This window comes from Palaemon carinicauda, chromosome 4, assembly GCF_036898095.1.
Source record: "Palaemon carinicauda isolate YSFRI2023 chromosome 4, ASM3689809v2, whole genome shotgun sequence".
NCBI lineage: Eukaryota > Metazoa > Arthropoda > Malacostraca > Decapoda > Palaemonidae > Palaemon > Palaemon carinicauda.
The window spans coordinates 161,672,663-161,700,612 of record NC_090728.1 but is presented as its reverse complement, the minus strand read 5'-3'; the positions used below and the strand labels follow the sequence as shown (position 1 = coordinate 161,700,612).

At 41.6% G+C, this 27,950-nt stretch overlaps 1 protein-coding gene and 1 long non-coding RNA gene across 2 annotated transcripts in view; one reads left to right on the top strand and one right to left on the bottom strand.

Moving 5' to 3' along the window:
* Window positions 1–20,650, top strand: part of LOC137640119 (uncharacterized) — a 56,710-nt gene extending 36,060 nt beyond the window's left edge. Inside the window, exons 2-4 of the long non-coding RNA XR_011044304.1 lie at window positions 2,021–2,097; window positions 12,305–12,362; window positions 20,382–20,650. This is a non-coding gene — a long non-coding RNA (uncharacterized lncRNA). The remainder of the gene's footprint in view (window positions 1–2,020; window positions 2,098–12,304; window positions 12,363–20,381) is intronic.
* The window catches only part of Pkg21D (Protein kinase, cGMP-dependent at 21D), a 148,036-nt gene continuing 130,489 nt past the window's right edge, over window positions 10,404–27,950 (bottom strand). Inside the window, exon 13 of the mRNA XM_068372593.1 lies at window positions 10,404–14,414. Within this exon, the coding sequence (XP_068228694.1) occupies window positions 14,319–14,414 (96 nt within the window). The 3' untranslated portion in view covers window positions 10,404–14,318. The remainder of the gene's footprint in view (window positions 14,415–27,950) is intronic.

Sequence of the window (27,950 nt, the reverse complement as noted above, 5' to 3'; positions counted from 1 at the left end):
CAGAGCTTATTTAAACAATACTGGAACCTTGTACTCAACTTTCCAGAAGAAGGCGAGGCCGAGGGTAGAGACATGGCTAAGATGCAAGTCGATAAAGTACGCACAGGGAAAAATCCGACTAGTAAGGCAAGCTACTAAACGAAGGATGAGGACGGACATGATGTCATTTAGCAATGGCGCCCGTTTGTTTACGTCTCGAGTACCAAAAGTAGCCACGAACGAGATTAGCTGTGGAACGGCTCCCCAGCTATTCTCCGCCCCTACACATCGAAGTGTTAACTCTGTGTGGGGTGTAGATAGCTATGTGGCGCGTTAATACATGCGTCCCCTGTTGATATACGATGTCTTAAAGGAAAACCTTTAGGATACTCGCTCCAGAAGTTAGAATTCTGTGATAACCTGTGGTTAAATTCTCTGGGAATATTTAGTAGTTATATACCCAAGGAAGCTACCAAAAAGGAACCTTCCATCAGGACGCCATGGCTTGAGCCCAAAAATGTGAATTGTATAGAAGTTTGAGGACTAGCCTAGTTTTCCCTGGCTTTTCCCTTGAATAAACAGCAAGTTTCATTTGTGGTTTGAACTTTTGTCTTGATTGGCAACCATTGAAACCTACTTTTCCATGGAAGGTACCATGAGTGAAATGTACTTTTCACAACTGTTATTCAAATTACAGTATTTCCCCCTACACGATGCACAAAGGGAATGTGGATCATGGTCTCCTAGAAACAATTCCCATGCATACACACCATGCAGGAATTGCTAACAAAACCAGGGAAGACATCTTAATGCACAGTAATAAGCAAACAAACAGGAGAGGTCTGATCACAACTGACACAATTGGGAAACTGAATAGACTGAGACAATGGTGCGTCAGGTGGCACTTATCCTTATAAATAGAAGTAACATTCCAGCGCTGTGTTAATTGAAGGGAAAGAAAATGTTAAGTCTTACGGATAAATTTCTATTAAACTGATTTTCTGAAGAGGAAACAATATGAACATTAGATGAGTATAGAAATAATTTTATTAAATTTTTTTTTCTTGCCTTTCAATAACAGTTGTTTCTTAGATGTTAAAGCAATTCAGACTGCATTTATATCCATGAATATTGCTGAATCTGTGAAATAATAAAATTAACTTGTTCAATCTAAATATCTTTCTGTAATGTAACTGTTCATAAAAAAATATAAAGGTTCTTAAAGAAAATTATTCATAATATAGCTTTTATTTAAGTAATTGTCATAATTACTTCCGACATACTAGACATAAATCTTATAATTCCTCACCCTGAAGTAGAATTATGTAAACAGTGACTTCCTTAAAATAAAGGAACACATGTATTTCAAGCTAATGTGGACTTTACATAATGATTTATGAAAGAGAAGATTTAAACTTTCAGGAAAAAAATTCAACAGGTGCTCATTAACCAGAGCAAGGACTCAGTCTTAGTATGCGGTTAATGACATCACATACAATTATTTCTAAAGACTTCTGATTCACTGTACAGAACATAAATATGAGGTGACATGAGTACAGGAATACTGTACAATCATATTACAGTTGAGGCACCTGTTAAATTAATTTCATTTTTTCTCAGTATGTGAAACTGCTTAAAAAGTGACCAAGTTTATAAATTCAAGAAGATAAATATGGACTTTTTCAATTAGAAAAAAAGTTTATTACAGTATCTACTTTGAAAAAAGTAACACATCAAACATGCACATGAAAAAGATTTATTTACATACAAGTTCTGTGGTAAATACTATTTTGTTTGATGTGGTACTAATCTTTAGTTTAATATAAAAGTCAGAACTTCTCTGTCATAAACAGTTAACAAAGAAAACCTTACTTCTACTCAAACATAGTAAATTCAGTTAGCATAGCATAAATAGCAAAAAAATTTGATTCGTGGAACATTATTGTAACCGACTTTAAAATTGATGTCATGGGAAAATATATGTTTATACTTATATATTTATATATAGCTATGATATACTTATCCTAAGTACTCATGACAGGCAAGTGCTTGAACAGAGGCACCAGCAGTAGCAGAGGCACAAAATGGTCGTCATGTATATTAGGATTGTTCAGAAGGGTAAGTTTACATCCAAGTATCACAAAATATTTGTTCTAGATTTAAAGTAAATTTATTTATGAACCTTATAGGTGTTAAATTGCAAATTTACTTCACATTTTACAATCGACAGCTTGCAGAGATTTTCTAAAATATGCATACCAACACAATTGTGAAATTCACTTTTAGTTCACTTTATCTCTTAAAACATTTTTCCAGTTTGGTTACTATGTGAACATATGTTACTTTCCCCACCTCCTTATGTTAGCAAACAATTTGTGCTTTTCTTGCCACGCTAATCATCAACTTATCACCAGAATTTTAAAATTATTGGAAATTGATATAGTTACCTTGTGCAATTGTTGGATGTGATATCTGTAGCACTTTCTGGCAAATTTAACAGAACTAATCTGTTATAAGAAAAAGACCCAAATTGACAGAAGAGAGAGTTTGTATCTATTTTGGGGGGATTCGTGGACGGCAGAACTGACCTTTGTATAAATGAAGAAAGTGTTTCCTCCACAAAGTGGCTGATAAATCTAAATTTTAAAGGGGAGATCTGCCCTGTAAATAAAACTTGATACTGTACAGCTATTATATATTTCTACAGGTCCTTCCTTGTATAGAAATTTTATTGTATAGCCTCATATTAATTTCTAAAGTTAGAGATATATACAATTCTATACTGTATGAATATTTGATAAGCATGTTGTAAAATTTATTATAATTTCATTCATAGTTTTTGCTAAGTTGCATGTTTCTATTGGGACATTTATTCATAGAGGATTTGTGCCTAAAGTTAACTGTATTGTGATGTAGGATATAAAAATGCTTTTTTAAAATGTGTTTAGCTATAAACTTATGAAAAAAATGGGCATTAATCAAGGATACAGTATCTTAAGAAACAGAAAAAAATATATTCATTATGCTTAAAAAGAAATACAAATAGTTAATTTAATTCTCATTTACTGCCATTTACACATTATAAAACTGTAAATTATAGAAACCTATTCACATCGCTTAACCCTTTAAGGATACAAGAACTTTGGGATTGGTACCTGTTATGAATTTTACTTATATTACTCTGAAATGTTATACGTACAGTATCTATCATGTTTTGAAATGAAGTATGGAAGAAGTGCAAACACTCCAAGCAAAATTCCTTTTAATGCTTAAGCTTAACAAAAATTCTATTTGAATGTTTAAGCTGTATGTAATGTATTTGTGACTTTAGATAACTAGTGGCACTTGAAAAGTTAGATGAGGAAATTTGTATTTTTCAATATTAAACTTACCCGATAATCATGTAGCTGTCAACTCTGTTGCCCGACAGAATTCTATGGAGGGATACGCCAGCTATCACAATACTAGAAGGGGGTGTTCTAACCAGCGCCACCTGTGGCCAGGTACTCAAGTACTTCTTGTTGACACCTCCTCAATTATTCCTCTGTCGTGCTTCTGACAAGACGTTCTGGGATACGCTTATGTTCTTGGAGTATTTTCACGACTTTGGTGAAGTATTTCTCTTTGATTTCGGCTGTCGCTTTACTGGAAACTTCTATTTTAGCTTAGTTAGCTTTTGGAATTAATTTGATTAATTTTGGTGACGAAGAGAGTATGAACTCTCGTTCACCTTTCAATGGCCGACCCTTCCCTTAGACGGAAGTGTTGGTGTCTAAGAGAGTATAGACTCTTTCTTAATTTCTTAACCGAAGTTAATTATCGTGAGCCCGTCATTTCGGTTTTACCTGTTAACATATTATGCTATTTTAAGGTCTTTGAAAGAATTTCTTTGATAGTCTCGTACTTTTTCAAAGTTGAACTAACGTTTTGTTTGTCTCGGCAGTTGTTGACGTTCAGAACGTTTCAACTTGCACTCTATCGTTACGATAGAGAAAGAATGTTCACGGTTTCACATTGCAGTAAGAGTAACCGTGTCTAGCGTTTTGTTCATTCTTTCTTAACTTAATGGTTTTGATCCTAATAAGGAACTTTTCTTTTTGGGAAATATTTCAGTTTTTTCCTTTAACAATAATATGTTTTAACGATATATATGATTGGGCTCTTCTCTCAGGTTCTAAGTCAAGAGAGAGAGAGAGAGAGAGAGAGAGAGAGATAGAGACGGAGGGAGAAAGAGGATAAACGTTTCCCTCAAGCCTGCCAGGCGTACGAGTAACGTCGTTATCGTTTTGCTCTTATCCCTAGTCTCTTTAGGGGAAGAAACTAAACGTTTCTAGAGTGATCTAGTGTTTAGTCTCTTTCCAGCCACTGAATTTTCTTTCATTAGATTTTTCTGTTACATTGTAATTCTGTTTTCGCAATTACTAACTTTTGAGAAGGATAGAATTGCGTGTTTCAGGTACAAACCACTTAAAGTTTCGAGTTCAGTGAAATAAGTGCAAACAGAAATCAAAGTGATAAGTGATTAGTGCAAAGTATGTCAGTGTTATGCGTGAGGGTACTTTTGTGCGCGCCAGTCGTCCTCCCAGTCCGGGACCTCTTGCAAGCTCCCAAGCCCAGGGGAGAAGCAATGTCGAAGGGCATAAGGGTTCGGCAGGCCTTGATCGGCGCACAGAAGTATCCTCGGTGGTTGTGGGCGTGTCTTACCGAGACCGTCACTCCCACCCGCAGACGATTGAGCCCTTATTTTGCTCGTCTGCAGAAGAGATTTAGAGGAGAAAATAAAGGCAGAGTTACGCTGGTCTCAGGTCTCAAGACCTCTTAAACGTAAAGTCCAGACCTATGCCAGACGTACGAAGTAAAGTTCAACAACCCGGATGCAGTCATTGGGTTAGCTCTGACTCTCCTCAGTCATCAGTTTGTCGGGCTGAGAGTGCGCCTACACTCCCCCCCCCCCTATGCTCGCTCCGCCTGATCGCAGTACCACCTGCCAGGCGTACGATGTTGTGGACTCTACTACAGTCCATGCAAGCACAGCTTTCGGACCTGATGCGTGAGTGTCGTGCTGAGAGTGTTGCACCTCCTCCTCCTCCTGCACCGGTGGTGCACCAACCGCCTGCACCCGTTCAGCCTGTGCTGCACCCGCCTGCACCGGTGGTGCACCAACCGGCTGCACCCGTTCAGCCTGTGCTGCACCCGCCTGCACTCGCTGCACCCAGTCGCAACACCATCTGCCAGGCGTACGATGTTGTGGACTCTACTACAGTCCATGCAAGCACAGCTTTCGGACCTGTTGCGTGAGTGTCGGGCTGAGAGTGTTGCACCTCCACCTGCACCCTTTCAGCCTGTGCTCAACCCGCCTGCACTCGCTGCACCCAGTCGCAGCACCATCTGCCAGGCGTACGATGTTGTGGACTCTACTACAGTCCAGGCAAGCACAGCTTTCGGACCTGTTGTATGAGTGTCGGGCTGAGAGTGTTGCACCTCCCCTGCACCCGTTCAGCCTGTGCTCAACCCGCCTGCACTCGCTGCACCCAGTCGCAGCACCATCTGCCAGGCGTACGATGTTGAACCTCTTTCTGTGTTCGCTGTTCCCAGTGTTGTTCAGCCTCAGCCTTCTTTAAGGCAACCTTCGGTTTGGGATCAGGAGGATTACCCCACTCTTCCTCCTCCTCCCCTGGCTGCTCCACCGGTGGTGCAACTCTCGGTGGAGGTACAATCTCTTCCACCTGTGAGTCAGTCTCCTCAGCTGCTGCACCGAGCTCAACCCGTGCACCCTGATCCTGCGCCTCAGACACCTCTGCTTGCGGGAACTTTACCTTGTTCTGCGCAACCTCGGTCTCTTCACGCTCCACTCATACCACAGGAACAGGAACTTTCTGCACCTTCCACTGTTGTTGTTCCAGCTCGTTCTGACTCTGCTGTTCAGCATACCTTACCTCCATTTTCTAACCATGGCAAAAATATGAATCATGAGTTATGAATGTAAGGTAAACATTATGTTGATTTTTAAACCCCATGCAAGCATGCATAAAGCACTCTAGCACTGGTCATGGAATTTCTGAGAAATGTTAAACGCCATGCACACGCTCTGCTTTCCTTACAGCAGGCTCTGCTTACAGCAGGCTCTGCTTACTACATGCTCAGCATTCAGCATGCTCTGCATTCAGCATGCTCTGCATACAACATGCTCTACATACAGCATGCTCTGCATACAGCATACTCTGCATTCATCATGCTCTGCATACCTTACCGCATGCTTCTCAACATATCTTGGGTTGTTGCCAACTCACTAGACTGTCAAGCAGTTTCATAACGTTGCCTTCTAGTCTGCTGCTTTTGCACCAGTGAACCCTCACTCAGAGAACTTAGCTTTTCTAGGATAAGGTCCCTGTAGATGAGAAAGTTCTTTTCTCCCTCCTTCTGATATTCCCTTGAGGACTCTGTCATTTGGAGGGAGCCTTTAGCTGCATAACCTCTTATGGACTTTTATTTAAGCATAACATGCTTACAGGGAAGGTAATGGTTCCACTTCAGCCGCTAATCCCGTCTGTTACCACACCTGCTCCCATAGACCTTGAGCTGTGTTGCATGACATGCAGTCCAAGCTTAGTCCTTGTTAGAGGATTTTTGTTTACGGAGTCAATGTGTCACGGGGAAGACGTTCAACAACCAACAGAAGGGACTTGTTGTGACGCAGTGCGGCAACCTCAGCAACCCGTTAAGGAGTTGTCTGTACGACCCAGATAGTCTAGACAGATTCGGGTTGTCACTGTACTTCCTCGCTTGCCCATGATTGTCAGTTTACAGACTGTGCAGCAGTATCATGATCTTGTGTCCGGCTCCGTCAGACGACTGGCTTTTAAGAGCTCCCACAAGTCGTCGCTGTCTGGAGATTTTCAAATGGACTATGGATCTGACCAAGGAACTGGGCCTCCTGGTCAATTTTGAGGAGTCTCAGCTCGTTCCATCCCAGACCATTGTTTCCTTGGGTATGGATCTTCAGAGTCGAGCTTTTCGGACTTGTCCGTCGGCCCCAAGGATCTTCCAAGCCCTAGAATGCATCCAGAGCATGCTGAGAAGGAACCGATGCTTAGTCAGGCAGGGGATGAGTCTAACAGGGACACTTTCATCGCTGGCCCTGTTCATCGAGTTAGGGAGACTCCACCTCCGCCCCCTTCAGTATCATCTAGCTGCTCACTGGATAAAGGACATGACGCTAGAGACGGGCTCAGTTCCTGTTTCCGAAGAGATGAGGTCTACTCTAACGTGGTGGAAGAACAGCATTCTTCTCAAGGAAGGTCTACCTTTGGCTGTTCAGACCCCCGACCACCGTCTCTTCTCGGACGCATCGGACACGGGCTGGGGTGCGACACTGGACGGACAGGAATGCTCGGGAACATGGAATCAGGAGCAAAGGACACTTCACATCTATTGCAAGGAGTTGTTGGCAGTTCATCTGGCCTTGATAAACTTCAAGTCCCTCCAGCTTAACAAGGTGGTGGAGGTGAACTCCGACTACACCACAGCCTTGGCTTACATCTCCAAGCAGAGAGGGACTCATTCGAGGAAGTTGTTCAAGATCGCAAGGGACCTCCTCATTTGGTCAAAGATCGAAAGCTCACGCTGGTAACGAGGCTCATTCAGGGCGATATGAATGTCATGGCAGATCGCCTCTGCCGTAAGGGTCAGGTCTTCCCCACAGAGTGGACCCTTCACAAGAATGTTTGCAGCAGACTTTGGGCCCTGTGGGGTCTGCCAACCATAGTTCTATTCGCTACCTCGATGACCAAGAAGCTCCTCTTGTATTGTTCTCCGATTCCAGACCCAGCAGCAGTTCGCGTGGATGCCTTTCTGCTGGATTGGTCCCATCTCAACCTGTATGCATTCCCGCCGTTCAAGATTGTCAACAGGGTACTTCAGAAGTTCGCCTCTCACAAAGGGACACGGTTGACGTTGGTTGCTCCCCTCTGACCCGCGAGAGAAGGGTTCACCGAGGTACTGCAATGGCTGGTCGACATTTCCCAGGACTCTTCCTCCTAGAGTGGACCTTCTGCGTCAACCTCACGTAAAGAAGGTACACCCAAACCTCCACGCTCTTCGTCTGACTGCCTTCAGACTATCGAAAGTCTCTCAAGAACTAGAGGCTTTTCGAAGGAGGCAGCCAGAACGATTGCCAGAGCAAGGACGACATCCACTCTCAGAGTCTATCAGTCTTAATGGGAAGTCTTCCGAAGCTGGTGCAAGGCCAATGCAGTTTTCCTCAACCAGTACCACTGTAACCCAGATTGCTGACTTCCTGTTACATCTAAGGAACGTAAAATCCCTATCAGCTCCTACGATCAAGGGTTACAGAAGTATGTTGGCAGCGGTTTTCCGCCACAGAGGCTTGGATCTTTCCTCCAACAAAGATCTACAGGACCTCCTTAGGTCTTTTGAGACCTCAAAGGAACGTCGGTTGTCCACTCCAGGCTGGAATCTAGACGTGGTCCTAAGGTTCCTAATGTCATCAGGATTTGAACCGTTCCAATCAGCCTCTTTTAAGGACCTCACATTAGAAACTCTTTTCCTCGTGTGCTTAGCAACAGGTAAAAGAGTAAGTGAGATCCACGCCTTCAGCAGGAACATAGGTTTCACATCTGAAACGGCTACATGTTCCTTGCGGCTCGGTTTTTTTGGCTAAAACGAGCTTCCTTCCCGTCCTTGCCCTAAGTCGTTCGAGATCCCAAGCCTGTCCAACATGGTGGGGAACGAACTAGAGAGAGTACTTTGCCCTGTTAGAGCTCTTAAGTACTATTTAAGAAGGTCAAAACCATTACGAGGACAATCAGAAGCCTTATGGTGTGCTATCAAGAAGCCTTCTCTACCAATGTCTAAGAACTCAGTTTCTTACTACATCAGGCTTCTGATTAGAGAAGCAAATTCTCATCTGAAGGAAGAAGACCTTGCTTTGCTGAAGGTAAGGACACATGAAGTGAGAGCTGTGGCTACTTCAGTGGCCTTCAAACAGAACCGTTCTCTGCAGAGTGTTATGGATGCAACCTATTGGAGAAGCAAGTCAGTGTTCGCATCATTCTATCTCAAAGATGTCCAGTCTCTTTACGAGTACTGCTACACCCTGGGTCCATTCGTAGCAACGAATGCAGTAGTAGGCGAGGGCTCAGCCACTACATTCCCATAATTCCATAACTTTTTAACCTTTCTCTTGAATACTTTTTATGGGTTGTTCGGTCGGCTAAGAAGCCTTCCACATCCTTGTTGATTTGGCGGGTGGTCAATTCTTTCTTGAGAAGCGCCGAGGTTAAAGGTTGTGATGAGGTCCTTTAGTATGGGTTGCAGCCCTGTATACTTTAGCACCTTTGGGTTGATTCAGCCTCCAAGAGGAACGCTGCGCTCAGTAAGGAAGACGAACTTAAAAAAGAGACAGAGTAACGGTTCAATTCGACTTCCTTACCAGGTACTTATTATTTCATTGTTATTTGAGATAACTGTTATATGAAATATGGGATACTTAGCTATCCTTTAATCTTGTACACTGGTTTTCACCCACCCCCCTGGGTGTGAATCAGCTACATGATTATCGGGTAAGTTTAATATTGAAAAATGTTATTTTCATTAGTAAAATAAATTTTTGAATATACTTACCCGATAATCATGATTTAATTGACCCTCCCTTCCTCCCCATAGAGAACCAGTGGGACCGAGGAATAATTGAGGAGGTGTCAACAAGAAGTACTTGAGTACCTGGCCACAGGTGGCGCTGGTTAGAACACCCCCTTCTAGTATTGTGATAGCTGGCGTATCCCTCCATAGAATTCTGTCGGGCAACAGAGTTGACAGCTACATGATTATCGGGTAAGTATATTCAAAAATTTATTTTACTAATGAAAATAACATATTTTGGTAAGAGTTTGAAGATGAATGTGAAAAATAAAGCTAGTATAGGCTGGTTTGACAAACGAATATTAGGTTGTATGAAATATTAGCTCATGAATATTATGCATGTGATTGCGCTTAAACTTTTAGTAAAGATTTGGCAAACCATTTTTGTAATACAGGTACAGTAATAAAATTTAAATGACTAGTTAAAAGATAAAGGGCATTAGTCCTTTATAACTATAGTGACCGAAAGAAGGGCTTTTTAGGCAGTTTGGTTGAGGTGAAGTTACATTTAACACGAAATTTTAAAAAGACAATGGTTTTATTAACTTACTGTAAAATTTATTATAGTTTGGTGGTATACTGTATAGGTCACTTTACTTTTGATAGCATAATTAACATGAACTTGGTTTTAGTGACATGTAGTTATTAGGAAGGTTATTTGTGGGACATAGATTGTTTGCGAAACTGAAAGGACAACACAAATATTTGAAAAATATTTAAATTCTATATTAATATTATTAAAATCAAGAACGTTCAACTGAAGGTTTTTCTTTTCAAGTTTAATGTCCGACAGTTTTAATGGCAAAACTTTGTCCATTTTCTAACAGGAGTATTCACCACTAGAATGAGCCTATACATGAATTAAATTAAGATTCCTTACAATCATCCCCATGCCCATTCTAGAATATGAATTTAAATGTAAAGGATATTTTGAATTATAGTAGAAAATGCAAAGAATCTTCATATATGGAAGAATTTTTGTGATTGTGATAAAGAACTGTATGGCATTACTGATAATTACTACATAACAGCTAGTTTAAAAGAATGTATAGTTGTAATTTATATTTAAGTTTTTATTCAGAATGGCAATTAATAAACCAAATTTTAAGGTAACCGATTTTAAAAATAATAGTATCTTCCATCTGAATTCTATAACTTAGTTTTAAGCAAGCACATAGGAAGTGTAGATGAGATAATATTTTATGACTAAATAATTGACTTGTCCATTTACAGGTAAATGATTAAAGCATGAATTAATCTGTAATTCCCACATTATATTTGCTGCAATCCTAGTGTTAGGAAGTCTTAGTTGTAGTCATTGCAAGGGCATAATAAGTTATAAACTATTTACAACGTGATTTTAGATAAAAATAAACCTGTAGGAAAAATGAGGACTTCACACAAACAAACCTTCCATTACCTGGACACGAACAAATGCTGTGATTCACATTTTTCATAAAATATAAGTACACTAATAAAAACCATAGAATGATACTAAAATTAAATGCATAACTTTTATCCTAACATACATATCCTTAAAGCTTATCTTGTGCAAAAGTGACTTTGGCTATTTTCGACATCTTATACACTCAAAGTGTTTGCTCTCTAACTTTGAGAACCTTAGATTGCCCAGTTATATTAAATTTGATTGTGATCCCAGAATCTCTAAGAAATTATCTTTTAACTGAACTGAATCCTTTAAAAAAATAATGTTACTAGCCACAAATTGGGAGGTCTTTTGAAATTTATGGACTTGAAAACTTGCATAAGACTCCAATTCAGTTTAAGCAAATGGAAAGTCTAGAACTACTGGAGCTTCTATGAAAATTGTCTTGACCATTGCTTAGTTTTTCCTTGTGTAGTATCGACTTTTTTACATTTAACAAATACTGGTACAGTATATAGTTTTGATAATACATACTTTAGGATCAATGGAGTGATCCAATCAATGGAGTGATCCAAACAGGAAAATTTTAGAGTATTTTGATCTTGAAGTAAAATTAAGCAAGAGAATTAAAACTTACTGGAAACTAAGCTATACATAAATAATTACAAACTGGTTAAACACAGGCATGTTCAATTAAATTGTATAAATAGGAAATTTACATCACCACAAGAATTATTACAACATTAAGTGTAACTATATGTAGATGAGTGAAATAGTCATGATCTTTAGAACCATGAAACCAGTGAAGTCAATGGTAGTACTGTATATACAGAATATGAGACAATTACCAAGTGCACTAGTTTGTTGACATGAAGTGAAAAATACATGATTTAAGAAGCACCAGTCTTTATATTAATCTGCATCTACAAATTGGAAAGAAATGAGGATTGGCTATTGGTAAAAGGGTCAGCAAAAATGTAATTATCTCCAAGTGAATTGAAGGACTATTGTGTTTTTATTTATAACTTTCACTGCATTTATTGCATGAATCCCAACACATTAACTTAATGGGATGAAAAAATATTTCCTAAAGCATTTCAGTAAAACCTTTCAATCTTTAACAAAAAAAGGATATGGGCCTTTTGTATCATTAATCTTATGACATTTTTAATGTTGTATAGCCTTTCATAAACCATGTACAATATATATGCACAAGTAAAAGTATAATTAATAACAGAGCATCAATAGCTAACTGCATATTTTTTTTTTACTTTTCAGTAATTTATGCTGAAAACCTGACAGGATGCAAGAAAATAATGCAACGAGGCAGTGTATGGTAAGTAGGTTTATACTTATTTCATAAATCTGTATTGAACCAATGCTGTATAAAACTTAAATGATACTCATTGCAAACACACACGTAGTATTATGCTGTGTTCTCTTATAATTAACCAAAGTTATATATAATCCATTGCAACTCCCTGAATAATTTTGCACTTACACTTTGCAAAGTTTCTCATAATTCAGGAACTACAAAGTAATTGATTGCATTTGTTTTTACATAATTGCGTAGTGTAAACAGTGAAGAAATTTGCTAATGATTTTACAGCTTGGTACTTTAGCGCTAGTTTATAGAACTTTACCAGGTCTTTGTTCTACAAAACTGTTGAAATGACTTAAGCTATATGTATAGTGTACATTTGTACAGTGGTTTAAATCTTTTACCAAGATCAGTACTGTGGTTCAAGTAAACAAAGCTAGGAACTGTGTTGATTAATATAAAGTAGATATCAGTACTGCACTATATGTAACATGCATTCTCAAATCTGTCAAATTTAAACACTTTAAATTGTAAATACTTTTTTTTCTTTTAAACAGCAAGAATTATAGCAAGTGCAGTGGGTGATCAGATAAGTAAGTAGATTAAGGCATGTAACTTATTTCTATAATTAGCATTGACATGCCTACTTCAGAGGTTTGCCAAGTTCCATACCTGAGTAAAGCAAGCTGTGTATGATACAGATATTAAGCTTAGTAGATTATTAAATCCTGTAGGATAATTATTAGTGATTGATGTGTATAACACAAATTGGAGTAAATTTCCAGTGTTCACCATTTTTAAATTTACATAAGGTTTATGTCTATTGATTGGCAAATGCCTTTTGTTAGAGTCCATTTGACAATTACATTTAAATCAATAAGGGGAAGGAGTTATGTATGCTTGCTGTGTTGTATAGATCACTACTGAGGTTATCCCTAATAATACAGTACTGTATTTAGGTAAAACCAAGCAATATGTTAAATGTTTCTTCTTAATTTGCTGGGCCAGACCCCAACCCTCTCTCCATTACTAAAAAAAAAAAATGTAACTGTACCTACCAAGTGAATCATACATGTTAAAGGACAAGTATACTATGCAAAAAATTATGCATATGTTTGCAAATCAATGTGAACAAGTTTTTAACAGTAGACCTCAAAATTAATACATAAAAAGACTAAAAATGTCAGATACTCAATAGAGTCTCAAAAGGCACCATTATGAAGCGATTACAGTACAGTATAATGACACGACAAAAACTAAGATCATATGCATATAGCATAGTGCTGTATATATTATTCTACAAATATGTATTTATACAAATGTACATAGCCATGCTTATGGGCTTTTCTAATTGAACTACTAATTTGAAACAGACTTCAATGTACTCTGGGTTTCACACAGTTTTACAATTACTGTATAAAAGTGTATAGAAATATCACTGTTACAAAGAAGGTATTTATGGCCTTGAGTAATAAGTACTGTACTGTATAATATATTTAATGAGTAGGGGTGCAAAAGAATAAATAAAAACCTCAAACATTTTGCGCAACATTCCAGGATTCATATGCATTAGGTTTGGATGCAAGAGCTCAGTTTCACTTTATCGAATATGCATTCCATAAAAGTTTGGTTAGATATATAGCATACAATTTTTATACACTTTCACTTTGTGCACTCCAAAGGTAGCATCGAGTCCATATTTTCACGAGTGTATTAAACTTCAAGACCTTCACAGCACCAGTACGCTCTTAAAATAAATAATACACTGTCAAAAAGTTAATCACACAGCACCACATGCACCATTAACACTTCGTATTAATCTACCTTCAATTTCTAAGAAAGTTATAAAATCTTTATCAACTTACAAGTAATGCGCGTGAAAGCCATACTGTACTAACGTGTGAAATCTTAAAATGCTATAAATTTTTGTAGTTTCCTTTATCATTGTCATTATGATCTTAATTTAAAACCTTAGAATTCTAAATCCCAACCACTGAGCTCATCAATAGGAACTTCAACATCACGAGGGTAGGAGTCAAAATTACTGGCATCTGTAGGGCCTCGAATCTGTAAAAGAAATGACACAAGTCAAAGTCTATCGAGGAAAATACAGTTGTTAAATAATTGTCTTCAAAATTGTGAATTAAAGTAAAATAAATATCAAAGTTGCTTGAATTCCCATACATACACTGAATAAGAATGCTCAAATGTGTTAGCTCCGTTAATATGCATTTGACAATGCATAATATTTGAAGGCATTGTAACCTCGCCATCCTTCTGAGTTAAGAATGCAGGGTTGGGGAAAACCTATAATGCAGGGTTGGGGAAAACCTATAAGGTCTACCTGCTGAGTCATCAGCAGCCATTGCCTTGTCTTGTCCTGTGTGTGTGGGTGGCAGGGGTCTTGGGGTGATCATAATATATACGATCAGTCTCTAGGGCACTGTCACTGTCCCTTAACTTTGCTATAAAGTGGCCTTTGAAGTCTAATAATAAAACATTATGTAAAAAAATCCTTATAACATTTCTCAACAGTTCCTTCTCCAAAAGCTAACCAATTTGTCAAAAATAAATTATATTTGTATGAATCTCTCCTGATGTTCATAATGCTTTTTCCTCAGGGCCAACTCAAAAGTGGTTACCACAAAAAACTAAAAATTTCAAAGTCTTCCCTTCAACCCACCCAACAAGGTGACATCTGGGGACTGATGGAACTCTGGGTGAGGCTTGGCCAGACCTGCTCTAATCAGTCTCGGACATCACCTCCATGAAGTCTACTGGTTACTTACTCAATTGCAAACACTCATCCTTCAAGAGGAGTATGGATTCAGCTGTTATACTCTTAGCGAGTTGGCAGTAGTTCATACCAGGTGGCATGAAACCTGGCTTACCTGATATCCCCCTCCCCAAATCTTTTTTTTTTTTTTTTTCAGCTGCGAGAGTGTAGACATACTACTGGTACCCTTCAGTGACTTTAAATATTTTTCTTTTCAAGAAATGTGATGGCAGATTGTCGTCAAAGTAGTATTTTAAACTGTAGCTGTGACATTTTTTTTTTCTGTGCAAACCTGCCAATATCCACATTCCTTTTCCCGTTAGCTGCTTATTTTCTTGCTTGTGTGGCCATGTGAACATCCTTGGTATCGATGTGCCCGGTCAAAGGAAGAAGTTCTGCCACAGTGTGAAGTAGAAGGGCACCACCCTTCTCCTTTGTGACTTCCAGTTCCGTTAAGGTACTAAGGACGTTCAGCTGGTCATACTGTCTCTTTTTATGGAAGTGTTGTCACCGGCCTGAATGACCCTTCAACAAGAAAAATCTTCCTCTCTTCTCACTGCCAGTCAGGATAGGGGTTGTTTGGATTGGAACTCCAAGTGAACAGATGGATAGGAATTGCTTAAGTTACTTCTAGCATTTCTCTCCTCATGGGAGGGTCAGTGCTGCTGCAAGAAACTTTATCCCTTCACCAGAGTACACAACCCGTTTTCATGCATAGGACCCGCCCGATACGGCATGTCTGACTGGAAGCTGCTGGCTGTTTACCAAGCCGTACGGCACTTTGAGTACTTCCTTAACTTGTGACGGATCATTACTTGCTGGTTCACACATTCATGAAAGCTGGGGATGCGTGGTCATCGAGGCAACAATGCCATCTGGCAGCCATTGTCTAGTTTGGCTACATATGAACTACATCCCTGGTAAGAGGAATCCCATGGCCGACGTTGTATCACTGTTGAGATAAACTTCATCCACCTAGGGGTGGATTATTAAGACCTCGCATGGGAACAGGCTGCTGACCCTGAAACGACAGCCTATCACACAACATTAACCTCATTCATGTGGGAAGACGTAAGGTCCATTCAGCACAAAGCTCTTCTGCAACACAAGCACAGGCCTCCCCGTCCGTTGATACCAACCTCCCGGAGCAGTTCAAGGCGATACAGACCGTCCCACCTATTGGGGTGTTTTACGGCAAGGCTGACGATTGAGAATTTTGTGGCACAGGATCATAAAGGAGTCAATGGCTGCCTCGTGGTCACTCAGACCTCACAGCTGGCAGTGGTTCCTCAAAAGGAAACTTTGTCTTCTTGCCTCCTTCGCGGCTAGGCCTCGAGAGCAGAATACGAAGACCCTTCCGAAGAACTGGGCTTCAAAAGTGCCAAAGGCTCCAGATTAACAGAAAGACACACTGATTGGTTAATTTTTTTTGTTGCCTACGACACAGGGCCTCTACTCTAGGCCTTGTGCCCGGCTAGACTGTTGTTGACGAACCTGGCCCAACCCAAGTTCCTATGGCTGCGCATCTTCAGTTGGAAGTTGTAAAGACGAAAATTCTGACCAATCAGACAGCATGCTGCCTCAACAAATGTTGGGCAGCATAAGAAAAATATATGAATACACCCATTTAGAGGTGAAGGATAGTCCTTAATCACTTCTGCCACCCCTGAAGATAGGATAGAGTTACCCAGGTCTGAGATGGTAAAGGGTGCCAGGAAGGACATCTCTCTGAAAGCGAGAAACTTTTCAGTTATTTCCTGCAGTTTCTTCAGCAAAAGAAGTACTTCACAATACTCCTCGTCTTTGCTTTTAGACCCAGCAGTCTCGGACAAGTCGGCAGTTCAGTAAGTGCCGTTTTAGACTGCAGAAGCCATGAACATGGAGCGGGTTGCAAAGGCTTCTTTATAAGCCATATCATGGATTGACTACTGGTCTGGGTCAGTTGACTATTTGATCACAAAAAGAAAGCTGTGACCACCTTGCTTTCTGGGGCGAGATGAATTGTATCTGGAAACAGCATGTCTCTATCATTTCAAGGTTCCACAGGCAGCTGCTGGAGAGAAGCACCCAAGTTATGTAACTTGTCAATGGAGGGTCCTTCCTTGTCTCTTAAGACATTAACGCCGTTACGGAGCACTGGAAGTACGAGAGTCAAGACTTGCTCCTTCCACAGGGCAGCGACATCAAGAGGACATCCCTGTCCACACAGACAAAAGCTCACAGAAGAAGGGCAAACACTTTGAGGCAGTCCAATGCCAGGAACCCAGCTCCTAAGCAGCCCTTTCCTGGTAAAGGGTGCTAGGGGCAGAGGAGGTGAAGGTGGAGACGTGGCTGCCCCACGCCAAGAGGGACATACCTCCTTCCTGACCACCAGTGAAAGGATGCCTTATGCAAAGGTAGCAGAGATGGGGGGGGGATCCTTGCAGACAAACATTGGAATGTCAATCCTTCGCACAGGCTTTACACATCCCGTTCACTGGCTCCCCCCCCCCCCCTTTAATTTGACCTCCAAGGGCCAACGAAGAAAATCTCCCTCCAAGTAGAAGATAAGACCATGTTGGAGAAAGGAAAGAAAGATACTAGGGGGTTGAAATCAGTCTCTGGGAGTTTTGATAAGCGATGGATTTGTTAGAGAATGTTTTAAGTTTAAATATATTAATCAAAATGACAAACTTGAAGATAATTTGTATATTTCCCTTATCTAATACAAACCTTCCGTTATTTATGTGGATATTCTTTCAGCAGCAGCTGGAGGTAGCCATTAGACTTGAGTGCAAGTGGCCGGGGGTGGGGGGTGGTACCCAGTTGACTCTATATACTGTCAAAGCAGTGAGAGACTTCAATTTTTCTTATGGCTCAGTAGTGATTAGACATGGCCGCTCTACTCGTGAATATTATTGGACTCCTTAATTTGTTTGCCTTCTTTCTTTTTTTTTCAAGTGTGTGTGTCCTGAGATCGCCTTCATCATGCATACATGTCCAGGGCAAGAGGGTGCCGTGTGCGGGATCTTAATGTCGTCGTTGGAGTCCGACCCGCACACTCTGTGTCCTGTGTGTTAAGGGCATTGTTGCGAGCAGGGCTCCCCCTGCGCAGTGTAGGGAGTAGTCTGCCTCCTTAACGGTAGAGGTTTGGAAGGCGCAGGAAGGAGAAGGCCAAGCGCGATCATTCTTGTTCAAGGGCGAGTGGGACACCTTCCATCACCCCCAATTCACTTTCTAAAGCTCCTTCTCACACGAGCAGGAATGCAGATCTCTCATTTTCTGGGCAACCCCAGGTTACTGGGGGAGTTGTTACTTCCCCTAATGGAGCACCTTCTCCTCCAGCTGTTGGCAAGCCTTCTTCCCTTGCAGATTTATTCCAGGTGGTTGTCCTTAGGGATTTCGGGACCCCCTTGAAGGAGCAGCTGTAACACCTTCTTCAGCAAGGTGCAAAGAGGGAACCCTCTCCTGAGCCGTTGACATCTCACACTCTGGGGATGTGCAAGGTCCATCTATCTCCTTCTCCTGGCCCTTCCACACATTTTTGGATAGAACTTATGAAATTCTAATCCGCCATCTTTACTATTTCTTAGCTCATTGATCAGGAAGCACACTACAATCTGCAGGGGCTTGTAAAGTCATACTGTTCTCTTGCAGATAATTTTGTGTATACATGGGATAACCATAGTATACTGTACAATGTTTAATCGGTAAATTTAGTACCGGCCAAATGATTCATCAAAGCTGTTCAACAATACACATTATAATGATGGGTTGGATCAACAACAAAAGTTTTATGGTTATTATTTATTATTATTATTATTACTTGCTAAGCTACAACCCTAGTTGGAAAAGCAGGATACTATAAGCCCAGGGGCCCCAAACAGGGAAAATAGCCCAGTGAGGAAAGGAAAAAAAAAATTAAAAATTAAGAAGTGTAACAACACCAAAATAAATATTTCCTATATAAACTGTAAAAACTTTAACAAAACAAGAGGAAAAGAAACTAGATAGAAGTGTGCCCAAGTGTACCCCCAAGCAAGAGAACTCCAACCTAAGACAGTGAAAGACCTGTACTGAAGCTATGGCACTACCCACGACTAGAAAATAATGGTTTGATTTTGGAGCATCATTCTCCTAGAGGTGGTGCTTAGCATAGCTAAAGTCTCTTTTTCTACTATTACCAAGAGGAAAGTACCCACTGAACAATTACAGTGAAGTTGTTAACCCCTTGGGTGAAAGCAGAATTGTCTGGTAACCTGTGTTGTCAGATGTATGAGGACAGAGGAGAATTTGTAAAGAATAGGCCAGACTATTTGGTATATGTGTAGGCTAGAGAAAGTGAACCGTAACCAGAGAGAAGGATCTAATGTTGTACTGTTGGGCCAGTCAAAGGACCCCATAACTCTAGCGGTAGTATCTCAACGGGTGGCTGGTGCCTTGAAATACAAATTATATTAGTGACATTCTCATGATCCTTGCAGTTGAGTGAAATTTAATCTTATTAAATTTGCAAATAGATATAATTATTTTACCAAATAAGTGTCCATAATTTACTTGCTTAATGACTTTGGTGGTCTCTTTTGATAAACCATTTCTTTTAATTGCTGTATGGTTAAAATGGTTTGTGATGCTCACGTTGAGTCGCTAATTTTCCTGTTTTGATAAATTTTCTGTAAATGTTGGTGAATATGTACGAGATAACTGGACCCTTTAATAAAAAATCTCTAAAGAACTTTTACCTTTACCAATTTTGACAATGAGAATGCACATTATGTATTTGATCTATAGAAATCTTTCCACCTCAATTGAGACAACTCTTTTCTTTGCAATGATAGGATAGTTCACTAAAGTATAATCATTGCATAATTAATTTACCTCAAATAACTTTCAAAATAAGATTAATTACAGAGGTTTGAGCAAATGTAATTTCAAAACTTTAAAACTAATACTGTAACTTTGAGAAATGGTAAATTGCATGATCTAAAGTTGGAGGGATATTTGTTATACTGTAGTTTCAAAACTAAATAGTACCACCTCGTGTTAAGAGTAACTTGTTCGGGCAGCAAGCGCGCAACCTTAAATGCTTGTATCCTAAAATAATTTTCCTCTTAATAAATAAAAGAAATTAAAAATACACATTTCACACATCTGTACGTAAACATTTTGTAGTGGTAATTATTGTACAGATTATAAACCCCCTAATAGAATTTATAAAACCTTAAAAGTTCAAAATATAAAGTTTAAAAATTGACAAATATCTCGCTTTACCATTACAGAGTCATGGCTGACGTAAGGAGATGAGAGGAGGACAAGGAGGTTAGCACTTGAAAGACCTAAGAGAACTTCTGGTATAATATAGAGTTTTTTGGGCTCAAGCCATGTCGTCCTGATGGAAGGTTCCTTTAGGCAGCTTTCCAAGGGATATTTGGATACAGTGATACTCCCAGAGAATTGACCATAGGTCTCCAGAATTCTAACTCCTGGCGCGAATATCCTTAAATTTCTCTTAAGGATATCGCATAATATCAGGGGACGTATATCTTGATACGACACATGGCAATCTTCACCCCGAATAGCGTTTTTGCTTCGAGGGGGGGAAGAGTGGCGAAACTGAAGGGGAGCCATTATCAAGGTTACCCTTCCTCCCATACTACAAGGCTCCAAGATGGCACTCATTCCTTTTTTGGTAGCGATTTGGTAGTGGTTTTCCCTGTTATCTAACGTTCTAGATCGTTGAGAGGATTTATTATGCATTCTCCAGCATCTTCTGCCTCTGGAAAGTTGAGTATTTTATCTTTACAGTGTATAATTTTTAGCTCCTGCTTCACAGTGAAATTAGTATAATTTAATGTGTTTTATTGAGCTTGGCCATTCACCGGACGCTTCATGGTGGGGCGCTGTCGTTTGTCATGCATGCTTTATTTAGTCAGCAGAACAACGACATTACCGGGTTTATAGCTTTAATGATGATGATTTATAGCTATTTAGGCACAATAAAATGATTTACGTATAGCTATTTAGGCACAATTATACTAGTGAAGATATGATTATGCATACAAATTTCTTCTCCCTCATATGTCGATCGTATACGTTAGAGTTTCGGTGATATAGGTAACCGAGATCTCGCCCCGCGCTAGCCTAGGCGCTTTAGTATACTTTCATACATTATCCCCATTTACCTTCGTGTATCGTTTTATCAATTTAACAGGAGATAGTATATCTCCTAGTAAATAACTCGATACTCGTCTCCTGTGGAGATTTAAGGGTAATCCCTCCTTCCCTCTGAGTGCTGCCATAGGCGACAACCCTATCTTGGTCTTGCCATAGAGTAGTACACCGGCTTAACTAGGCTAGTGTTTCCTGTCTTCCACCCTTGCCGGCTTGGGTTTTCGACAGAACCTCAGAGTATTCCGTATTTTTGCCAGCGGCTGAGCTGCAGGGTGAGTAATCACTCCCCTGCCCGCTTATAGTTGCCGGCATAGGAGGCTTAGCCTCCTTAGGCCGCACCTAAAGTGGTAATATAATGACGCCACCTTCTCCCCTGCGGTCTAGAAGACAAGTCTTGTTTCGGCAGACCCTAGGCTGAAGAATAGATATTCTTCTGCCGCCTGGGATGGCGCCGATACTGAAACGAAGTTTCACCCCTGTTTGGAAGTGGCGGCAATCTTGCCGCCTTCTCCTAACGCTACATACAAGACCCTTTCCCTGCCCCTCTCTGTCCTTTAACGATGGCCTAGTTATCGCAACTCTGTGGCCGTCGTTCTACATTTTCCCTGCTTGCCGGGTAGATCATAGCGCCGCCGGCCGGACTCCTACATAGGCGGCTTGATAGCCGCTCCGACTTTCCCCTATGGATGCAAGGCTCCGGGAAAGGTTGTGCCGGTTATGGCGGCTGCCAGTGGGAGACCCCTTTTGCCCTTGAGTGTTCTTCAGTCCTCCCTTGGACTGCCATCCACATCCCTGAAATTGGCAGCGACCGGCAACAGATCTTGTGGCTGGGTGGAAGCCTGAATGATGCCGTCTCCCTTTCCATTTGAACCCTCATTCTGGAGGAAGGCAGTAAGGTTACATATACCTACACCCTTATTTATTGTACACATACATTAATAAGACAGCCCTTCACTCCATGCTTTCTCTCTTTAGGTTGGCTAGTGCAGCCAGGTACTAACCCAGCCAGCATGCCGCCGGCTGGACCGGTGCCACCAGGTGCTAGCCTAGCCGGCGTGAACTATAGTATATGATTATACAGTAGCCAGTATGTACTGCAGACAGAATACTATAGTATAGCTTATACAGTAGTTTATTTTCCAACATACACTGTGTATCCTTTCACAGTCTATTGTTGAGACAAATTCTATATTGAAGTGAAGTTTTCCTTCAATACACTGATAAGTAATCAGTTTATAACTAACCCCACAATATTAAAATCTTTAAAAAAGGGTTAGTGTTAGTATACACTAATTCTATCCCTCCTTAATAAGGAAATTTTAACATTAATATTGGGGGAGGTCACAGCAATTGGCTGGATAGGAGGCACAAGTATGTCTCTTTCCTATTTCCTTTCTAGCTTACTATCCTAAGCTATAATGGTTCAAATATTTAATATATTGCATAACCTGTTTATCAAGTGTGATAAACAACTGCATACTCATTTATTTTTCCTTTCTTTACAGGAGGAACCCAAAATGAAGTGCGAGGTGATCTTCTGTAACCACAAGAGTAGGAACTTCTGTGGTCACAAAATGTGCAGGTCTCATGCCGCCTGCACCATTACCACCGAAACCTTGCGGTACTGGGATCCCCAGAACTGCAACATCTGCTTGGCCATGGTGGCCGAAGGTTTCGACGACCCCAAGTCAACGGAGTCGAGGGATGCAGCACGAGAAAAGCTGCGCAAGTGGGTCCGAGGGTTTCAAAAGAACTCTCCGGGACCGTACCTACCTAAGGACAGGATGCGTAGCTTGCTGTTCCCTAAGGCGGGTAGTGAAGCTGTCGTGCCCCAAACACAACCCAGACCTCCCTGCGTCCAGATTGCCATCGAGACGATGTCAGTGAGGCGTTACAAGGCATGGACATCCACCAGGAGGAAAGGATGTCTGATGTGTCCACTGACACAGGAGGATCATCCTTAGGGATGATCCCGAGGAGGAGTTTACTCTGCCTCCCGAAGAAGAAGAAGTCGAGTCGGAGTCCTTTCGTCTGTGCCGGCACTGGAGCAGACACCTTTTACGTCTTTCTGCTCCTACCCCTCCATTGGACAACATGAGCCAGGCAGTTTTGGCTCATATCACTGTGCAGATGGAGAATATTCGCAAACAAGGCGAAGCAATGGAAGCGAGGCTTGAAAAAGAGCTCCGTGAAGCACGGATCACTGCCTCCCGAGGGTCGTTTAAGCAACTCAAGAGTTCAAGACCTCCCACCTTACTTCCAGACGAATCCCTGGAGGTATGCGTAGTATATGCCAATTACCAACGGCAAGCTTTACATCTCTGAGAAGATGGGAGCCGTCCCCTTAGATGACATCCAGTTTTGGCCGAGCTTCAATGCTTACCCTGACTGCTTCATTCGACTGAGGCAGGAGCCAGCGTCAAAAGAAGAGACGGAACCTTAGGTGGTCGGTCATGGTTTTCAACCACGACAAGGCACAGGCTCTCTTGTCGAGCAGCCTGAAGGCGGCGGGCTACACAAACTCGAAAGTGTCCACCTTGAGCAAGAAACACCCTACCTTTCTTACTCCTGCTTCAATAGCCTTCCCCTTTACGTCGAAGGCATTTAAAGCTGTTGCCAAGGCAATGGAGGCAGGCAAACCATGCTCTGCACTAGAGGAGTGTAGGCCTCTCTCGTTAGCCCTGCCCATGGAAGTTGGATGCAGATATCGCGGGACGGCAGTTCAGCGAAAATCTCCAGAAACTTTCAGACTTTCTCTTGCAAAGGGAGCAAGAGACGAAGGAGAGACTTGCAGCATCCCTATCCCTACAGAACTGCATAGATGTGTGCAGGCCAAAAAAGCACCCCAGACGCATATGCTCATGGTCCTGGCCAAAATGCATATGGCCAACCCAGTGAAGGACCTGTACATTTTTATGAAGGCTAGGAGAGCCTGTACAGAGTTCGTGTTTGCTGCAGCAACAGTAAACCACAAACCCAGGAAGCTGATATCTTTCAACATCTGGGGTAAAGACCTCTTCCCAAATGAAGTGGCCAAAGAGGTAGACGAGAAAGCCGCCACGGAGAATAGGAACCTTCTCCAGAAGTGGGGCATCGGGTCAAAAAGAAAGACTTCCCCGGATGCGGGTCCCCAACCTAAAAGGAAGATGAAGAAGCTTAGACTACCCTCTCGGCCTGCCCAGCAACATCCTACAGTCACCATGACCGCGGTGCCCCACGTGGTTGCTCAACCACAGACCACATTCCAAGTGGTGCCTCAGCAGCTGGTTGCCCAGTCAAACCACTACCTTTCGTCTGAAAGGTAGAGGCTCCCGACAGGGCTCCTCAAGACACCCCTCACGAGGTAGGGAGGTAAACTCTCTAGACAACTGAAGCAAGGAGATGCTTTAGGTAGGAGGGAGGCTCCAACACTTTCAGAATCGTTGGACCTTCGATCCTTGGGCCCACAGCCTAATCAAGAATGGACTAGGATGGACATGGAACAAGTTTCCACCATCATTTCCTCAATTCTTCCAACACTCCACCACCCCCTTATTGGAAGAATATACATTAGAACTCTTGAGCAAACAGGTTATAAGGAGAGCAAAGTCCATCAAATTCCAGGGAAGGCTGTTTTGTGTTCCCCAGAAGAACTCAAGACAAACTCAGAGTCATCCTGGACTTGTCGCCACTCAACAAGTTCAGGATGTTAACCCTTCAACAAAGGACCCTGTTACCAAAAGGGGCATACACAGTCACAATACACCTGACAGATGCTTACTGGCATATCCCAGTCAGCCACCCCCCTCTCCTCCTACCTAGGATTCAAGTTACAGAAGAAAAAGTATTTCTTCAGAGCCATGCCCTTCGGACTAAACATAGCCCCAAGGATCTTCACGAAACTTGCAGACGCAGTCGTTCAACAACTACGCCTAGATGTTGTTCAGGTAGCAGTGTACCTGGAAGACTGGCTGGTGTGGGCAGCATCCAGGATGGCTTGTCTGCAAGCATCCATGAAAGTGATCCAGTTCCTGGAACATCTGGCATTCAAGATCAACTTCAAGAAATCTCGACTCTCCAGCTCAGGAGTTTCAATGGCTGGCTGGGAATCCATTGGAACTTTAAATCACACCGCCTCTCCATTTCCCCCAGGGAAGGGGAGAGAGATCGCGGGGTCTGTCAAGAGACTACTGAAATCCAACAGGATATCAAGATGCCATTAGGAAAGAGTACTGGGCTCTCTCCAGTTTGCAGCAGTAACAGACCCAGTGCTAAGAGCACAGCTGAAAGATGCGTCAGGAGTCTGGACAAGATACACATCAAACGCTTGAAGAGATCTAAAAAAGACCGATACCGACCTTACTGCGATCACTTCTCAAGCCATAGTCGAAGGTCAAGAGCCTAACGAGGACTGCGCCCCTGCAACCACCTCCACCATCAGTGACCATCCACACGGATGCCTCGACGGAAGGATAGGGAGGTCACTCCCATCAAAGGAAAGCTCAAGGGACTTGGTCATCCCTGTTCAAGACCTTTCACATTAATATTCTGGAGGCCATGGCAGCCCTCTTGTCATTGAAAAAACTTTCCCCTCGCAGATCACCCCACATCAGGCTGGTCTTGGACAGCGAAGTGATAGCGAGATGTCTGAACCGACAAGGCTCGAGATCGCCCCACATTAGCCATGTGATGTTAGCCATCTTTTGTTTAACGAAGAAGAGATGGCACTTATCAGCAGTTCACCTACAAGGGTTCCACAATGTGCCAGCGGACGCTCTATACAGGCTAAAGTCGATAGTCAGAATGGTCCCTAGACGCAGACTCATTCTCCTTTATCTTGGAACAAGTCCCGGAACTGTAGATAGACCTCTTCGCGACGAGTGACAAGAAATTACCTCAATATGTAGCCCCATACGAGGACCCTCTGTCGGAGGCAACGGATGCCATGTCCCTCAATTGGAACGAATGGACCCGGATTTACCTGTTCCCTCCAACCAATCTCCTACTGAAGGTCCTCAACAAGCTGAGATCCTTCAAGGGAACGGCAGCTCTAGTGGCCTAAGAACAACTGGTTCCCTCTGGTAATTGAACTGAAGCTGAGGCTGGTCCCTCTACCGAACCCAGCTCTATCTCAACTGCTTCAGAAGTTGACTGTCTTCGTTTCATCACAGAGAACCCAAAACCTTCATCTCATGATTTTCTCGCCTTAGCGGTTAAGAAAAGATTTGGGATCTTAAAAGGCAGTATAGACTTCTTAGAAGAATACAAGTCAAAGTCAACCAGAAGACAATACGAATCATCTTGGAAAAAGTGGGCTGCTTTCGTTGAAGAAAAAAGGCCGAAAGAAATTACTTCTGTCTGTCCTTCTTCATGAACAAGGCCTAGCTGCCAACACGATAACTACGTGTAAGTCAGCCTTGATTAGACCTCTTCTATACGCCTTCCAAGTGGACCTGACAAACGAAATCTTTAATTAGATCCCAAAGGCATGTGCTAGACTTAGAACTGCAGCCTCTCCAAAGCCCATTTCGTGGTCCTTGGACAAGGTCCTACACTATGCTTCAACCTTGAACAATGAAGATTGTTCTCTTAAGGATCTAACCCAAAAAAGTTATTTTCCTGTTCGCTATAGCCTCAGGGGCTAGAGTTAGTGAAATAGTAGCCCTTTCAAGAGATGAGGGCCATATTCTGTTCACAGAAGTGGGAGAACTGAATCTCTTTCCTGATCCTACCTTTCTTGCCAAGAACTGAATCTCTTTCCTGATCCTACCTTTCTTGCCAAGAACGAGTGACCCACTAAGAAATGGGGTCCCTGGAGAATCTGCCCTCTGAAGGAAGATGTCTGTGTCCAGTAGAATGTTTAAAGGTCTATCTTCGAAGAACTTTAGACTTCAGGGGAGGACAGCTCTTCAAAGGAGAAACCTCAGGATCAAACTTATCCCTAAAACAACTGAGGGCGAAGCTCACCTACTTCATTCGCAGAGCAGATCCTGACAGTACACCCGCAGGTCATGATCCAAGAAAAATAATTTCCTTACTGAACTTTATTCAGTATATGGACTTTGAGCGTCTTCGCTCATATACTGGATGGAAGTCATCCAGTCTCTCACCTACTTCATTCGCAGAGCAGATCCTGACAGTACACCAGCAGGTCATGATCCAAGAAAAATAATTTCCTTACTGAACTTTATTCAGTATATGGACTGAGCGTCTTCGCTCATATACTGGATGGAAGTCATCCAGAGTCTTTTACAAACATTATGCGAAGCAAGTGCACGAACTTAAGCATTACGTGGTGGCGGGTCGTGTAGTATAAAACCTGTCTAGTGCTGCGATGAACAGTGAATTGATTGGGACTATCAATTTGGGTGAAAAGGTGTTGACACCTTCCAGTGCATAATCTTTTATGTGGGTGTCACCATGGTGACACTAGGACTGTTCAAATTTTCAGGTGCACAATTATACAGATGACACTTGTGCCTTGTACACGGTGTTGATAGTATCCAACATTTACAGAAAATTATATTGATAAATTTTTCCAAAATTTTCAATTTTATAGTGGCATTAATCCCTTTCTTCCCTTCCAGGTATAAACACTTTATCTGTACATGGTGTATGTATAATTCTCTTCTACATTTTACACTTGTTATCCCATTTACTCATTTAGCCTAAATAAATGATTAAAGAGTGGAATTACG